We start from the raw sequence: 16,953 nt of genomic DNA, 5'->3' as shown, positions 1-16,953 counted from the left end.
ATCTGTCCGCAAGGATGGCGGTAGTTTGCCCTTGGGCGGCTGCTGTATAGAGAGTTTGTCTTTTCCTCTTGATGATCTCGACCCTGATTGCGGTCTTGCCTTCGGGCGCGCGGTCGGGGTGGGTGTTGATGGACGTCTGACAGGCGTGTTTCTTTTTTTCTCTTTTTCATTACTGTCTGGGGCTTGCCCTGGCTGTGAGGAAGAAGCCTTTGGTGAATGATCTGGTTGCTAGGTGACGGGAGAATTTTGACGTGTCGCGGCATGTGGAAGCTGTTGAAATACGCCTACAATGCGGAGGACGCCCAAGCTATTTTTACTAAAGGCAGCTCTTGAAGACCAACTCCCATGCGCCTCGATTTCTTAGCCCAAAGAATGGAACCTTACGACGTCCTACTTGACCGACCGCGACCCAAAGTCTTGCGATGCTATACACGATTACTCCAGGCATTCAAATATTCATTCATTATTCGTACTCAATGTCACCAACTTTTATCGCTATCTATGGCTTCCGAGCGTATACGTATCGCACCATCATATACCCATGCACTCTGCGGTTAGCCAACGCCTTGAGCATGGAAGCAAGGAACTGCGTATACTCTTCCCGACACCAGTTGAGGACATGGTGCCAAAGGTAAAACGTGTACCCTGTTCAAGGCTCGTCAGAATGTGCAGCAAGGACGTCAAGCGATGGAAACATACCTTCAAGATCGTTCTCCATGGTCAACCTGACATACTCGCCCGTCTCGGCGAGTTTGCGATTATTTGGCCAGCCGCCGACCGGTAGCTGTCGCTGGTAATTAGCATTGCCTCGGGCGACGCGGCGTTGTGCTTACTTTGTAGTCAAATATTCTGACGTCGGTGAAGCCAGCCTCGGTGATACTCCGCTCTTGCATCGCCTCTCGTTGGAGAAAGAACGGCCTCCCTGTCTCGATACCACCGCTTTCGTACAGGTCATTCCACGTCTTGAGGGCGGGTTCGTTATCGGTAGTCCCGTCGTCGGAGTAGAAATGAATGTCGGCTTCGCATGACTGGACCCATCCGCCAGGTGCGCAACAGCGGTATGCTTCGCGGAAGAGTGCTGACCAGTCTTGAATGGCGCCAAACAGGTAGCGTATGTGGACAAAGTCGAAGTAGTCATCCTTCCAGGGCCACTCGAGAGTGGCATCTGCAATTTCGAAACGTACGTTTGGAGGGACCCATTCTGGCTGGCAGGGCGAGAGGTCTGAGCCGACGACTTGGGCACTGGGGTATGCGTCTGCAAAATCTCTGGGATATTTGGTTAGTAGACTGAAGAGAGACAGGGTGGGAGACTTGCATTGCCCATATGCCAGACCCTGTCCCAACGTCTAGAACTGTCTGGACATAAGGTGATATGGGTGCTAGAAAGAGCTTGTTGTCGAGGAGGATGGTGAGGTAGTGGTGTGTGATATCGACGGACTGGAGTTGCTGCTCGTCGTTGGGAGTGAAGTAATCGGCAGCATGCCGGTCACTGTGATAAGTGCGGCCTTGAATGGTTCTATATTCGAGGATACTTGCTGCTATTGATTCGGGATATAGATAGCTGGCGCTGAAGATACGATAAGTATATGTAGTATGTATTATGGGATGAAATAGGAGCAGCCAAAAACTCACGCGTCTGACCCGAGGGCCGAGTCAACGTCAAAGGTGTCATGATCGAGGTTATCCTACAAGATACGAAAAAAGAACAAAGTGTTAATAGACAAACATATCAAAGGCAAAATTACAAATAAAATAAAATGGACTCTACAAATTCGGTGTCTGCTTGTTGGTTGGTGGTGGTGGTGGTTGTGGGCAAGGAGGTATGACATACTCCAGGGTCCTCTGCGGGGATGAGTTCAGCTTGAGGCGTGGGGGAAGATGGAGCAGCGGCAGCAGAAGCTGGGACAGAAGCTGAATCAGATTGAGCGGGGGTGATGATGGTAGAAGAAGTACGAGAAGTGGAAGCAGTAGGAGTTAGAGCTGTGGGGGTATCTTGTTGGCTCGTCATGGTTGATATCCATTCATCCATCCGCGACCCAACAGCCAAGTTTACCGTTAGGTGGTTGTAGTAGTAGTAGTAGGTAGCGTTGGCTGGTACGGCGCAGTCAGTTATGGATACCGCCAGTCTCTCTGTCTTTTTTCTCAGGCCTGTCTCTCTGTACCGAGGACGTTTTGGTGATGTTGTTAGAGTGGAGATGTGTAGGTGATTTATTTATTTATGCTCCCTCTTTACTTGATCGATAGAGTAAAGGGGAAAAAAAGAAAGAAGAAAGGGAATGTGACGAGGCCAAGTTTATTATTGACCACCCAAATAAGATGTCAAACTTAGTAACAAGAGCGAGCGAGAAGGCTAGAGAGTTTCATATCAAAAGAACCAACCCAACCCCTCATTCTCTTTACTGTCTGTCATCCATTAATCTTCACTAGGCCTCTGATTTAGTTCCCGCCCCCCTCCCGTAAGCGGACGCTGATTGCAGTGGCTCAAGGCCCTATCAACCTCAACCTAAGGCAGTGAGAAGGTGCTAAAATAAGCGAGCAGATCGTGCCTGCCAAATGCCGACCGCTTATCCAAGCTATTTTGGCTCCACCGTTCTCGGATGTTTATCGACAACCAAGCACCTGCTTTTAGTTAGCACCAACTTTACTTTTACACATCAACTACATTGAACTTCCATCACGATGGCTTCAATAAATCATCTGATCAAAAAAAAAAAAAAAAAAAAATCAATTTCCAATCTACTTGAACGCCTAATCCCCATACCCTCCTTCAGCGACCAGCGCTTGGAAATCCCACATACCTACCCAGGTACTCATACATGGACTGACAAGCCATTATGACTTAGTTATCCAGCACAGCAACGTACCACTCATTCATCTCAACCGTGTGCCACTTTGGCCTCCCAAAACTGATTCTTACCATTTCCGAACCTTTTTCTCATCCATTTTCTCGAATGCTACCCTCTGGCATAAACCACGTCTACTACGGGTTCCACATCGAGTCAATGACGAATTTGTGAATGCGACCTGGGCCGGTAGGATTTGGCGTCCATATCGAACGACGCACACTTAGGTTGCCATCGTTAGCGAATGGCTTTATAGCATCGCAGAGCTTTTCCCACGACCTTTTGGACTGCTCTTCGTCCTTACAACTTGCCTGAATGCAATCTGCGGTGATAGAGTAGAGAGCCGATTCGATACTTTTGAGAAGAGCCTCCTCTTGAGCGTTGACCATCTCGTACTTGATCATCAGTTTGAGCTTGGCCTGGAAAATGTCGGCGACCTCACCGAAGTAGCCTTCCTCCCATTGAGTGTATTCTCCGTGCAGATCGGAGTGGAGGATCCATATGAAGTCGTTGATATAGGTGAATTTGCACCATTTAGTCGAGGACCCCCGGTAACGTTCTCGCCTTGCGAGCTTGGCAAGGCTGCGTGGGCAAGCGGAGTACCAATCCCTCAGCTTGATGCCCTGATCGGCATACTCGCTTAGCATGAGTTCCAGAACAGAGGGGACTACATGCGACTTGAGCGCCAATTGCAGCGGCGATTCCACATGATAGGCCCTCATGTTTGAGGATATCTGCCAATGTCCTATATAGGGAAGTCTCCGGCCAGCAAAGGTGTCGGGGCGAGTTGGGTTGAGGCACCCGTGGCTGCTCAGCATCTTGATCATGTTGACAATGACTTCCATAGTGTGCTTGCTGCTACCTCTTTGCAGGTGGTTTAGGAGAATTGCATTCGTGTGGCCGAGTCGCTTCACGGAATCGCAGGCATGCTCCTGACACATCCTGCGATCGTGGCATACGGTATCTCCACCATTCGCGCCTCTCTCGAGAAGCCACTTCAAAGCGTCGAACCTATTGTCAAGCTTCTTGTCGTGAATGCTTGCCTGAGGTGCATCATCAGATTGCCCCCAGTCGTCTTCCAGTCCGGTCAGGAGATTGCTCAAGGCTGTCGCATGCTGTCCAGGAGCACATCGCCACATGATATCGATGGGCGCCGCAAGGTAATTCTCACAGTGATTCATCATGGGGATGTCGGCCAAACGAACAGCATGGTAGAACTGTCTGTAGTTGTTGGCGCGGTAGAAGTAAGGGCGGACGATTGCGTACAGGCGACCGCTCAGCTGACTTAGATTGTGCAAGGTTTCTGCTGCTTGTTGACCGTCGGGGTTGCCAATTAACTCGGAGATCTCCATGAGAACCTCGGCGGGAAGATTGGCCAGCGGGCTGGGTTGAGCGGGACGAGACCAGTTGGTGTACTGTTGAAGAGACATGATGTGAGTTGTTTGGTGTTGTGAGTGAGTTGTTTGTTGTGTTGTGATGTAGTTTGTTTTGTGAAGAGTTCTGGTGAGCTACTAGAGGGTTCTAAATAGGACTATTTATGCTGAAGAAAACTAAATGGATGGAATCATGGCGTTTCAACATTAATTAATGTTAAGTTGGTTCTTTGTTGCTAATGGAACTCAACAAAGGTCTTGCTCCTCCGCCCAGTATCATGTTCGTCAATTATATGAGTCGTAAAAAATGACCGCTCACACCGCAAACTTGAACATGGATGAACAACAAAGAAAAATCTCGTAATTTCAGTTGTTCTGGTATATGGTTTGAAAATTTGTCTAACATATGCATCTGTTATCTTCGACAACCCAATTTATGCTCAATTTCGTAGAATGACAAAACCAATAATACTGTTGTTCATCATCTCACCCAAAGCCATGATGAGTATAGTGGTGAGTGATTAGTTCTACAGCTTAGAATGGTATGTTCCAGCTCTTGCCCTACTTGGGATAAACAAGATCTGGACGTCATTGCCCGTATCTCGAGACATCAATAGCTGAAAGCTATCTCATTAAGTATCTAGATGTATCATATCGGTGCTTCAAGCGCTACTATCGACTGTGATGGTTAAGAGTGCATAGATCTAATGAAACTGCTAGAATAGGGTAATCGATGGGAAGTCTTCGGCTGATGATGTCCTGCTCTGTTTTAGAAAGATATGACACTCATCTTGGCGGGTGTTGACCGAAACACAGGGAGCTTGGGATTATTCTGATGCAGACTACAAAACCCCAACGGAAACGAAGGACAATTCATATTCGACATCAATTCGGGCATGACTGCATGGTTCTATTCACTGGCACGGTAATAGAATATGATGTATCATGATAGTATTTTTTCAAGTTCGTAATCTAATAAATCCCTTACCCAGAGCTTCACAGAGCATCCATTAGATCTACTCCTCCATTCATATCCCCTCTATTCCCTATACCCGTCGCCATAGCACAAATTCTATTTTCTCACCGGCCCTGCCTCCCAAAGCCTCATTCATTTACATATGGTGCTTTACCTTGTCCCTTGCTGTGTCATCACCAGTGGATGGTATGGAAAAACTCGTGTAAGCATTTCCACGGCTTTGAATAGGTCATGTACTCGTCATACTGATCCAATACACGATTCCTCTTCCTGTCGATATCAGTGACAGACATGAATAGCTGGGCCCAGCACCAGGAGGCATCGCGTTCATAATCGAGACCACCTTGCTTGAGGTTCTTGGTCTCGATACGACGTAACGCTGAGAGGATGTCGCGGAGCAGCATCTCTTCCTCTTCATCAATACCGTCATACAGGATCAACAACTCGATCTTGTCCCGGAGAGTGTCACCCATTTGCTCGGGTGTTTCCCACCGCCAGGTCCAGAGACCAAAAAGCTCATCGAGATAGACGTCAATGAGCTGAGCGACTTCAGTACGGGAGAATCGATGCAGATTCCCGTTCTGTTTCTTCTCGTGGTGGTGTGATGCAAGGCCCTTGAGGCACATGTCATCTGCCTCAAGCTGCTCGAGATAAAGTTCAAGAATAGAGGCTGGACATCCAGACTTCATCATGACGAGCATCAAGGAAGGTCTATCATAGCAGCGGCGAAACGCACCGAAGGACTTGTCATGGACGAGTGTCTCTGCTTCGGTTCTGTAATGACCAGTGTCTTCTACACGACTGCGCAATAAGAACTCGTAGCCGTTGGCATGAAGAAACTCAATGATACGACAGACATCGTCCTGTTCCTTCTTACTGGTTGCGGCTGTCAGCACATCAAGCAGTCTGTAGGAGATGAAGTACCCGTTCAGGCCGGCATTCCAAATACTCTCTTCGGCAGGGTTAAAGACCTTGAAGCCATTGTTCATGAGCCACTCGGCAGCTTTAATGTACTTGTCCGCCGAGAAGTGTTTGGCTCTAAAGCCCTCGAGGAGGAAATGGCCCGGTCCTTGAGGGAGACTATCTTCGGATTGTGGGGGCGGATCCCGGAGATTGAGGCTATTGCCCCTGAGCACCTCGATCCTGTAGTCCTCGTAAGCCCAGGTGATGTCTGGTGGTGGGGGGTTTAGCTCTCTGCATCTGTTCATCATGTCTGTGTCCGCATGTCTGAGGGCGTAGCGGAACATTCGGAAGTCTCCGCCTAGGAAGATGGCGTTGTCGGTCATGTGAAACAGACGGGATGATACGCGGCGAAGATTCCAGTGGTCTTGGTGGTCTAAGCAGTCTTGCTCGATAATCATCTCGAGAAGCTCGGTAGGTAGGAAGGGGAGGTAGCATTTTTGGGATTTGGTCTCTCTGTCGGGTATCTTTTGACGTCTTAATGTGAGGGTTTTGCTTTTGGTCATGCTTTTCTTGACGATGCCTCTTGATGCGGGATTGTTGGTCCTTCGGGGTTGGTTTTGTGTGCTTGCCATGTTGTCCTTTTGGGAGTTGGTTATGTGGCGTTGATTGCTATGCTGTGTAAGTTGGCAACCATATTTTAATATCTTGAAGTCTATTATCTATATACACAGTACTTCAAAGAAGTTATCCATGATTCAATTGCTATCAATCACATCTAGTCTTTCATGATCAACACAATGACTCTATGTTTTACACAACAAAGAGCATTTTGGAACACGTCAACTACTCTAGAACACAGTCACAGTAACAATGCAGGTTAGACAAAGAATGGTACGCCAAAGAGATCGTCAATAAAAGTATCAATTATAGACATGCAGCGGAAAATAGACTAGCTTGCTGTCTAGTCACGTTGAACAGTGCATGCAGCTCAGATCACGAACCAGGCCCTAACAGGTAAGCCATTGCTCATCATCTGCACCTCGTATTATGCCGCTTTGAAGAAAGACTGCCCCCTTTCACCTGATCTTCCAACATCGTCTTCTCCTCTCACCACAAGGACACAGACAATCAGGCTCAACTCCAAAACCTTGCAAGCTAGTAGGCAAAATAGCCAAGAAGGTTCATTTTACATATCCCGGTTTGCAAATGCTTTATATCCGCTAATGGATATGGTAGTCTGCATGGGGTAGTATTTTGACAGCTAGATACTCCACACGAATACTTGAAAGCAACGTGGTAGAATGTAACTACTTCATAGCAATTGGTGGGGGAATTGTCTCCATGTTAATCAGTTGTTGAATGATCCTTGGCAAAGAGCAGAGCAAACCATCTCACCGGGTTTCGGAGACTATGTACCGAAGGGAATACGCGGATATTCATGAAAATCATATCGATTTCGATATTATGTTCCAGAAAGGAGCAAGGGCCAGTATATCTTTATCTTTATCCGTGTCGTCTAACCCTGAAAGCAGCAGAACTTATTTCCCTTATATTGCCAAGGGGGCGTCTCTGTACTGATAACCCACTCGTGCGAAACATTCGGCCGTGGATACAATAAAGATCCCACGAATCAAGAGCCCCAGCAGTTCCCAATACGGTAACGGCGTCCGTCAATGGTCCGTGGCTCTTTTCAGTATCTTTGCCCGAGAATCGAGAATCACTCTTCAACTCCTTCGGATAAGGCTGTGATGAGTTGACAAGTCAAGAATCAATCTCTTTCTTCGCCGAAGTGCCGATTGCCAAGGGATGAAGCTATCCTGAATGAGCCCATAGCTTCATCCTTTGACATGGGGTCCCCCTGGATTAGTTCAGTACTATGTACAGATAGTCAGTCAGTTCACTCTAGTTTAGCTTACATCGAGATGATTATATGAACTTCACGATATCCTCTCCATCTTTCGTCTTGTTCTCTTCAGTCTATCTACTATCTCTCTTCTATATATACACCAGCAGCTGGGTCTCTGGTTCTCTTTACACAAAACACATACTCCCACTTTAGTCACACCTTCAAGATGCCTTCTCTCTTCAAGACCCTCTTCGCGGTTGCCGCTCTCCTCCCCTCAGCTTTCGCTGCTCTCCCTACCAAGGCCGAGGGGTTTGCTTCCAGCACAACCGGTGGTGGCAGTGCCGCCGCCGTCTACCCCAAGAACGCCCAGGAGCTCGTCAGCTACCTCGGCGACTCCCAGCCTCGCCGTATCATGCTCGACCGCACCATCAGCTTCCTCGGCACTGAGGGCACAGCTTCAGAGACCGGTTGTGCTCCCTGGGGAACTGGCTCCCGGTGTCAGCTCGCCATCAACCAGAACGGTTGGTGCAACAACTACCAGCCCAACGCCCCCAAGGTCAACGTCAAGTACGACAAGGCCGGTATTCTGGGCATCAAGGTCGGCTCCAACAAGTCCCTGATCGGTGTTGGAAACAAGGGTGTCATCCGTGGAAAGGGTATCCGAATTGTCGGAGCCAAGAACGTCATCATCCAGAACGTTCACATCACTGAGCTGAACCCTCAGCTCGTCTGGGGTGGTGATGCCATCACTCTCGACGACACCGACAACGTCTGGATCGACCACGTTACCACCTCTCTCATCGGCCGTCAGCACATTGTCCTCGGCAACAAGGCCTGCAACCGTGTCACCATCTCCAACAGCAAGATCGACGGCACCACCAGCTGGTCCGCCAGCTGTAACACCTACCACTACTGGGGTCTCTACTTTGCCGGTTCCAACGATCTGGTCACCCTGAAGAACAACTACATCTACCGCGTTTCCGGCCGTGGCCCCAAGGTCGCCGGCAACACTCTCCTCCACGCCGTCAACAACTTCTTCCACGACGTCCCCGACCACGCCTTCGAGATCGACTCCGGCTCTGCTCTCGTCGAGGGTAACGTCTTCCAGAACGTCAAGTACCCCGTCAACTCCCAGGGTATCCAGGGCCAGCTCTTCGGTGTCCCCAACGGTGGCAGTGCTTGTGCTGCTGCTCTCGGCCGAAACTGTCAGGTCAACGGCTTTGGCAGCTCTGGAACTCTCGGTGGTACCAGCACTGGCTTCCTCAACAACTTCAAGGGCAAGACCATTGCTTCTGCCTCTGACTACAACAGCGCCAAGAGCGTCATGACATCCGCTGGTTTCGGCATGGCCTAGATGTTCTTGCCGACTTGACTTGCCAGAGCGGGGATTGGCATCTCTGCACTTCTCTGTACATACTATACTTCAGTACCTGGTTCTCATTAGAGGCCTTTGTCTATAACAATCATACATATTTGCTGTTAGAGCACTAGTAAACGTGACTGCCAAAGCACAAGAGATGAAATCCGTGACTTGGTTTATGATGCTTAGAACAAAGTCTCAGATCCCCTATATTTAGCCTAAAGCTTAAAATAATCTAAGCTGTATGTTGCATATCAAGATAAAGTTTATCCCATGAATTAGAATGATCGACATGATCTTCGGAGACTAAAGTGACAAGGGCAGCCAGCACATGCAATGATTTGGCTGAAACGCAGGTCCATGATACACCCATAAGCAAGTCTAATACCATGAGGTAAATTGAATAATGATTAACACCTTGAAATGGTTGACCTCTTTACAAAATATCATTATACCACTCCAATGCTAGTAGCTCATGAATCCGTACAAAAACAGCCATCCCTTGAAACAATGTAAACCTGATAGTTAGGTTCTCATGCAACAGACTCCCCCAATGTTATATGTATGATGTAGTGTATGTCCAGTATTAACAACTCGCGTAAATGCATTACTCTGACAATCTTCAACTCAACCCCCTTTCTCATCAATCAACACTTAAGCTGGAAAAGCCACACCCCGTGTCGATCTTCCAATCGTCTTGTAGCTCTGGTAGTTGCCATCGGCTCCCATGACATCGAAACGCTGCATGCCCATAGCATCAGACGTAAAGCCACTGAAGTAGTATCCGGTGATGACAACCAGGTAGGTCAGCATGAGAATGCTTCCCTTGAAGTAGTTACTCTTTCCTTCACCATACATATAGCTCAGTAAGAACACACAAATGATTGTCATAACAAGGTCCCATTGAGGGAATAGTAGAGAAAAAGTGTAAAGCGCCGGATCGCCACCTTCAGGCACACCAGGCCAGAAGGCCGAGTAAAACACAAGGGCGGGAATCTGCAGAAGGCACACTTGCAGAGCATAAGCTGAACCAATCTCCATGGACAGCGCAATATTTCCGTTCATAGCGAAGGAGATGGCGTTCTATGTGCGGTTAGTATATGTTTTCAAGTTAATCGAGAGGCGTCCTTACCAGAAATTCAGTTGTGTTGGGCACAAGAGCGAACAAGGTGATACCGAGGAACTTTTGATCAATCGCGAAGCTTTCCAAAACAACATCCACAGTGTCAACAAGGATTTCGGCAATGATCGCATATAAAACAGTTGCTCCAAGAAGAATAATGGAACTCTTGGCACGACTCCAGTTGGGGGCATCGTGGCCACCATGTGCTTGGTGAGCCTCAGTAGCAGGACCCTCAGTCTCCGCAAGATCGTTGTGGGTGTGCTGGCGGCTCGGCGTAGGACGAGCGCCTGCTCCGTGATTAGCGGGCACAGCTGAAAGCTTTCTTGTCATTCGTTCACGAGAGGCAATGGTAGCAGCTGTGGCGGCAATCTCGGCAACCTCGCGCACAAGCATCTTGTTGTCGGCTTCGCTGAGACCTGGAACATGGAGAGCGGAGTGCGACGGCTCACCACCACTAGACTTGGGGGGCACGACATGAAGGGTAGACGCTGAGCCGTTGGCGCCAACTGACTGCCCAGTGGTAGAATTTTGGCGGGAAAGTTCCTCTCCAAACCCAGACTGCTTCAGGGACTGACCCAGAATGCGTTTATAAAGTTGAGAGTCGCGAACATCGGCACCACTGGTCTCGGCAGTTGCTGGGTTGTGAGTATGGGGATGGGCATGGCCGTGAACTTGAGAAGTTCGCATACTCGAAGAATGCATGTGGTCTTCGTGTCGCTTCTCATCAACCTCGGCGTTCCAAATGACGGCAGCATGCGTTCGGAGAGTGAACAGCAAACCAATCATGTACGAGAAGAATAGCGTGGTCGCTGCCATGTAGCAGTAAGGGCGCACCGCCTCCAGATAAAATCTGTCGCTGAGCGATGGAGCCTGGCTGAAGTAGCAGCGGCGGCAGTCCCTACCGTTCTCGCCGGTGTTGTAGTCCTCGCAGTCCATGCAGTTGAGCTCGTGGGTTCCGTAAATCTGGTAAAACAGGGTTGGGCCAAAAGCTCCGACAATTGCAAAGAGCAGCATTGTGGATGTTACACCCGCGGACCGCGCATTGAAACGCTGAGTCTTTCGTTTGATGGCACCAAAGCACATGGAAATTCCAGGCAAGAACAGGATACCGGCGAAAATACTGCCCACGATACTGCCTTCGACGAGTTGACCTTTGCCCTGCCTAAGAGCAACACAGTAAAGGAACACCTCCACGACAGTCGCGAAAAAGGCATTAATGGCAGCGCCCACACCCATCGACGACTGTGCCGAAATAGAAGCAACAGCTTGGCCGATAAAGTAGGCAAGAGGAATGATAGATAGGAGGCCGGCGCAGAAGAGAAAAGCGGGAGATGTAATGAAGCCCTCGACATGGAAAACACCCTCAACCACAAGCCAATCAAAGATCACAAAGATCACAACTACCATGAGGTTGATGAGGAAGATGTTGGTTCCATCAACGGTATACTTCCAGTATCTTGATCCAACAGCACGGTACGTGCAGAGGAGAACAGACGAGCTCGGGCCACCATCCTCGCGAATGTATCTTATATCACTCTCGAAGGACAAGGCCAGAGGGTGTCGTCGGAGGTGGTCGAAGAGCAGAAATGTGGTCTTGCCCATGGGGATCCAGAAGACCAAGAACCAGCAGATGGCAGAAACGAACAGAAGCGAGGGTGAGATGAGGCAGTAGAAGAAGACGAAAAAGATGACACGGCCGACATTCCACTCGCCGCGGCCAAAAAGTCGTCGCTTGTGCTGATGAGACATATCGGTATCGACATGCTCACCACGTCGGCCTCGACCTAGAAGACTTTCCGTCTCACTGGGCTCTGAGTCAATACTTCTTCTCGACCGTCCCACGATCGAGCGATTGTGCTCGCTATCAGGTCCAAAGAATAGTCGCCCGTGCTCAATGTCGCCGCTTTGCCATTGTTCGTATTCCGAGATACTTCGCCCCTCGTCTTGGTCCTCGTGCATGTAGGTCTCATCCTTTTCCAAGCGGACAAACTTACCAAAAGGATAGAACATGTACCCGGCGAGACCCCAGAGAACCCTGCCGTACTCTCTCCCGCTAGGGGCAGCAGCAAACAGCAAGCATACGATGGCACCAAGAGCTGCCAACGTAGCCAACCACCAACCGAACAGGAGCGTCCAAAGCAGATTGAAGGTAAGAAGCCAGTTGTTAACGCGACCTCCTGGGGCAGAGTGAATATCTGCTTGGGCGAATTTTTGAATCGAACGATCCTTCTTGTACAAGGCAGGTTTCCACACTCGAATACCAAAGGGGTGAGTCTGGTTGATGGCCTGCTGCCTATCCTTCAGGGTGAAGCTCTCTGCCTCACTGACATCGCTGTCCGAATCGTCATGCTCCTCGAGGGGAGTCTCTTCCTCATCCTCCTGCGGGGCGTCGGTGGGAGTCTCGGTGGGCTGGTCGCTTCGGCCATTGTCATCTTCGTCGTCCGGGCTCGATTGAACGCGGGAAAGTTGGGTCGGCAGACCTGGTCTGCGACGGTAGGACTGTTGGCGCACAGCAGCATCGGCTTCTACTTCGTGAACTTCGTCATCGGCGGAGAAAACTCCGCCGCGATAGGGGGTATTTGAAGAGGGTCGTCGAGGCATCGGGGGTTTTCGCAATCGGGTGGCAGATCGCATTCGCTCTGGGCCTCGAGAAGGACGTGAGGATTGGGCAGGGCGAACTAAGCCGCGCTCTTGAGAAGTTTCTTTTGATTGTTGGGCAGAAGAACCAGCTGGGCCGCTTATCGAACCTGGAAGTAAATAGAATTAACCCTGGTCAATTTGCCAACATGGGCATGAAACCTACCATAACCCTCTGTTCTGGGGCGAACTGTTTCTGCGGATTGGAAATTCTCGGGCAAATTGTCGCCATAAGTAATAGGAGATACGGCAGACTCGGTCTGGGCAGGCTGTTGACGCGTGTCGGCGGGAGACGCAGTGCCGGAGGAGGACTCGCCAAGATGGCGCCCAGGCAACGAGTTCTCACGTCTTGGGGGATCCATATTGGAAGAGCGACGCTGCAATCAACGATCAAGAATACACAACTCTGTCACAAGAAGCTCGGTGTTTTTTTCGTAAAATGAACAAATAAAAAAAAGAAGCAATAGAGAAGACTCGGGCGCAAGAATGCGATCAGACGCAAAATGACCCTGTCACTGTTCTCGAAGTAGCTGGACAAGTGAAGAAACTGGGAATGCCGAGCATGCCAATGTCACGATGAAGTGCCTAGAAAGTTGAACAATCAATGCGTTGCGATGATGGAAGCGGCCTGAGCGGCTGCAAATCGCGATGATGCGAGATGAAGATTGTTGGGACTGAAATGGACTCGGCCGAGTCGAGTCGAGTCTCTATATCTCTCTACCTTGGGCAGAAAGGAGAAACAAACAAACAAAGATGACGTTTTTTGGAGACCGACGGCGTGTCCGAGTGCGAAACAAGGTATGGCTGGTGTTACTCGAGCTGCAGAGAGCTTTCCAAAAGTAAAAAGTCAAGTCGCTACATATACCTTGCAAGAAGGAAGAAATGCAGGTAATTGAGCCAAGGTGATTGCCCAAAACAAACACTTTTTTGGCGAGGTTGGGCAGGTAGACAGACTTAGTACTTTGTAAGTAAAGAGGAATGAATCTTTTTGGGCGTACAGAAACTTTCGAGTACTGTATCCAACTCAGTATATTGCTCACACATGTCAACCCAGCCCAACCTATGTACATATACGATATGTATAAACACTAGTTCGTGTAGGCCATCGACATCGCATCGAATTCAAACGTGAATCTTCCTAGTCTAGGCTACATATCTGGTCCACAATAACCAAGCTCGTTGCTCGTGATCAGCCAACTTTCCCCATGACAGATTAGTGTGTCTTGCCGCACCTCGCGCGTGTTCACCCTTGTCCAATGGTCTAACGTCATTCTGCATCCCAAGGGTCTTGGGTTGGTACCATCGGGCGGCTCTTTGCACGACTTCGATGCTTGATAAACAGAGGGGTAAAGAGAGTATCCTCGCTTCTGTGAGATAAGAAAAGTCACGAGGGGTGATGGAATATGGGCATCAAAAGGCACCGTTGTAGATGACGTGCTGATGAATGCTACAGTGCCGTGAACGATGCGTCTTTACTCTTGTCAGATTCATGAATCTTCGATCCATAACCTTATGTATGCTGAAGCGGTCTAGCATGTCTCAGTGGGGGCTGCGCGGCAGAGAGCGCGCCGATAGTGGAGTAACCAAGCCTTGGGTGGTCAGCCGTCAGAACGGCATGCGACTCAGCTTACCCTATACCTGCTATCGTCCGGACGACGGCCCAACATAACGCCGAGCTGGACTCTGGGCAGCTCCCGCCTTTGTTGGTCTGTGCTTCCATTCGCTTTGGAGGATTACGAGACAAGCTGTAGCCTTGTCATCGAGCTTCAACCACATCGCATACCATCACCGACAGCGTTCTCAATTCACCATTCCATCACAACACCCTGCTCCGTCCCCAATTCGCAAACCGAGCAATTTGCGCAAACCTTTCGACCTTTACCTTCCGAACCACACTTATAGCTCGTTTCCCTGACGTCAAGGGAGCTACGCCAGGATGGCGCTCGACGAGTACTACCACAACAAGATCGAGGCGATGAAGCTCGAGATCCTTAAGGGTCAGGCCGCGCTTCGTCGTCTTGAAGCTCAGAGAAACGACTACAACTCCCGCGTACGATTGTTGAGAGAAGAGCTGGGTCTGCTGCAACAGCCCGGATCCTATGTTGGTGAGGTCGTCAAGGTCATGAGCACCAAGAAGATTCTCGTCAAGGTGCACCCAGAAGGCAAATATGGTACGATGAACCTGCCACTATAAGATCTGAAAGGCGTATACTCACAAATTAATAGTTGTCGACGTGTCGGACAGCGTCGATGTCGCCAAGCTCACTCCCGGAAAGCGAGTTACCCTACTATCTGATAGCTACAAACTCGAAAAGATGCTACCTTCGTCCGTCGATCCCCTGGTCTCTCTCATGATGGTGGAGAAGGTTCCCGACAGCACATACGACATGATTGGTGGTTTGGACCAGCAGATTAAGGAGATCAAGGAAGTTATTGAACTGGGTCTCAAGCACCCTGAGCTCTTCGAGTCTCTTGGTATCGCACAGCCCAAGGGTGTTTTGCTATACGGTCCTCCCGGTACAGGAAAGACACTACTTGCACGAGCTGTTGCTCACCACACTGCTTGTAAATTTATCCGAGTATCAGGTTCTGAGCTGGTACAAAAGTATATCGGTGAGGGTAGTCGAATGGTGCGAGAGCTATTCGTAATGGCTCGAGAGCACGCACCATCGATCATCTTCATGGATGAAATCGACAGTATTGGATCCTCGCGAGTGGAGGGCTCTTCGGGCGGAGACTCCGAAGTGCAGCGAACCATGCTGGAGTTGCTGAACCAGCTTGATGGTTTCGAGCCCACTAAGAACATCAAGGTCATCATGGCCACCAATCGTCTCGATATTCTCGACCCCGCTCTCTTGCGACCAGGACGTATCGACCGAAAGATCGAGTTCCCCCCGCCTAGTGTTGAGGCCCGAGCGGATATTCTCCGTATTCACAGCCGAAAGATGAACTTGACCCGTGGTATCAACCTCACCAAGATTGCCGAGAAGATGAACGGATGTTCTGGTGCCGAACTCAAGGGTGTGTGCACAGAAGCTGGTATGTACGCTTTGCGTGAGCGCAGAGTGCACGTCACACAGGAAGACTTTGAGCTTGCTACAGCAAAGATTCTCAACAAGCACGACGACAAGGAAGTGTCTCTCGGAAAGCTCTGGAAGTAAGAAGACAGCGGCAAGGGGCGTTCTTTTATTCATTCATCTTCATATCGTCTCTGCTGTTGGTTCACCTCCTGGGTTTACAATAGAGCCTGGTTCGTTCATAGATGGGTTGGGTTATAACAGCGGGAGTGGAGTTGTAAGGATAGTAAATTGTACCACTAGCGGAAACAATCATATGAAGCTACGAGCAATTCTATCTAATTGTGATCTCGTCCTGTGATCTGCCTGGCCTACCATTGACCACGTTATGGGATCTCATGCCCCTAAGTTTATTGATCACGCCCTTGTATGCTCAGTAAACAGTGGCTTTTTAATCCGCATAACTCATTCATGGTAAACAGTAAACAATAACATGGAAATCTGTCTCGAATTGCATCACCTGAATCATTGACTTTTTTCTCTCGTCTCAAGCCTCGAAGCCATAGATGCCCTCGCACCGGAGCGGCCGCTCCATCTTAAGTGAGACATGGACCCCGTGAAGTGTTGGCCAAGACGCCAATTTAAAAGAAGTTATTCCTATGAAAGCTAAGGAATTTAGGAAAGTCAGCAGATGTTGAGACATCGGCCAAGTTCAAGACAGAAGGGTCATGAAAGAGTTGCAAAGGGATAGGGAACCTACTGGGTAGCAGAAAAGTTGATCTCCTGAGTCTTAGGTTACAAAGATAAATAGCCTAAAGAGTATAGTCTAAATGGCATAAGCTGATCTACTAATTTCGTCTCTTATGCTTCCAGCG

At 49.3% G+C, this 16,953-nt stretch overlaps 6 protein-coding genes across 6 annotated transcripts, besides 1 other annotated feature; 2 read left to right on the top strand and 4 right to left on the bottom strand.

Moving 5' to 3' along the window:
• Positions 1-499: 499 nt before the first annotated feature.
• FPSE_09993 (uncharacterized protein) lies at positions 500-2,008 on the bottom strand (the record flags this gene model as incomplete). Its single annotated transcript, XM_009263110.1, has 6 exons — positions 500-645; positions 700-784; positions 834-1,266; positions 1,334-1,567; positions 1,633-1,685; positions 1,832-2,008. The coding sequence occupies 6 exons, from the start codon at positions 2,006-2,008 to the stop codon at positions 500-502; spliced, it is 1,128 nt and encodes a 375-aa protein (XP_009261385.1).
• A 695-nt stretch (positions 2,009-2,703) lies between these two features.
• Positions 2,704-2,724: a repeat region.
• A 256-nt stretch (positions 2,725-2,980) lies between these two features.
• FPSE_09994 (uncharacterized protein) lies at positions 2,981-4,273 on the bottom strand (the record flags this gene model as incomplete). The annotated part of the gene is made up of 1 exon (XM_009263111.1): positions 2,981-4,273. One exon carries the CDS (start codon positions 4,271-4,273, stop codon positions 2,981-2,983), a length of 1,293 nt encoding a protein of 430 aa, XP_009261386.1.
• A 1,092-nt stretch (positions 4,274-5,365) lies between these two features.
• Positions 5,366-6,727, bottom strand: FPSE_09995 (uncharacterized protein; the record flags this gene model as incomplete). The annotated part of the gene is made up of 1 exon (XM_009263112.1): positions 5,366-6,727. The coding sequence occupies one exon, from the start codon at positions 6,725-6,727 to the stop codon at positions 5,366-5,368; it is 1,362 nt and encodes a 453-aa protein (XP_009261387.1).
• Positions 6,728-8,167: 1,440 nt separating this feature from the next.
• FPSE_09996 (uncharacterized protein) lies at positions 8,168-9,295 on the top strand (the record flags this gene model as incomplete). Its single annotated transcript, XM_009263113.1, has 1 exon — positions 8,168-9,295. One exon carries the CDS (start codon positions 8,168-8,170, stop codon positions 9,293-9,295), a length of 1,128 nt encoding a protein of 375 aa, XP_009261388.1.
• Positions 9,296-9,955: 660 nt separating this feature from the next.
• Positions 9,956-13,423, bottom strand: FPSE_09997 (uncharacterized protein; the record flags this gene model as incomplete). Its single annotated transcript, XM_009263114.1, has 3 exons — positions 9,956-10,384; positions 10,434-13,171; positions 13,228-13,423. 3 exons carry the CDS (start codon positions 13,421-13,423, stop codon positions 9,956-9,958), a joined length of 3,363 nt encoding a protein of 1,120 aa, XP_009261389.1.
• Positions 13,424-14,997: 1,574 nt separating this feature from the next.
• FPSE_09998 (uncharacterized protein) lies at positions 14,998-16,222 on the top strand (the record flags this gene model as incomplete). The annotated part of the gene is made up of 2 exons (XM_009263115.1): positions 14,998-15,232; positions 15,288-16,222. 2 exons carry the CDS (start codon positions 14,998-15,000, stop codon positions 16,220-16,222), a joined length of 1,170 nt encoding a protein of 389 aa, XP_009261390.1.
• Between the last annotated feature and the right edge of the window lie 731 nt (positions 16,223-16,953).

This window comes from Fusarium pseudograminearum, chromosome 1 (genome assembly GCF_000303195.2).
Source record: "Fusarium pseudograminearum CS3096 chromosome 1, whole genome shotgun sequence".
Taxonomy (NCBI): domain Eukaryota; kingdom Fungi; phylum Ascomycota; class Sordariomycetes; order Hypocreales; family Nectriaceae; genus Fusarium; species Fusarium pseudograminearum.
The sequence above is the reverse complement of the archived record's forward strand: the minus strand, read 5'-3'. Positions and strand labels throughout refer to the sequence as shown.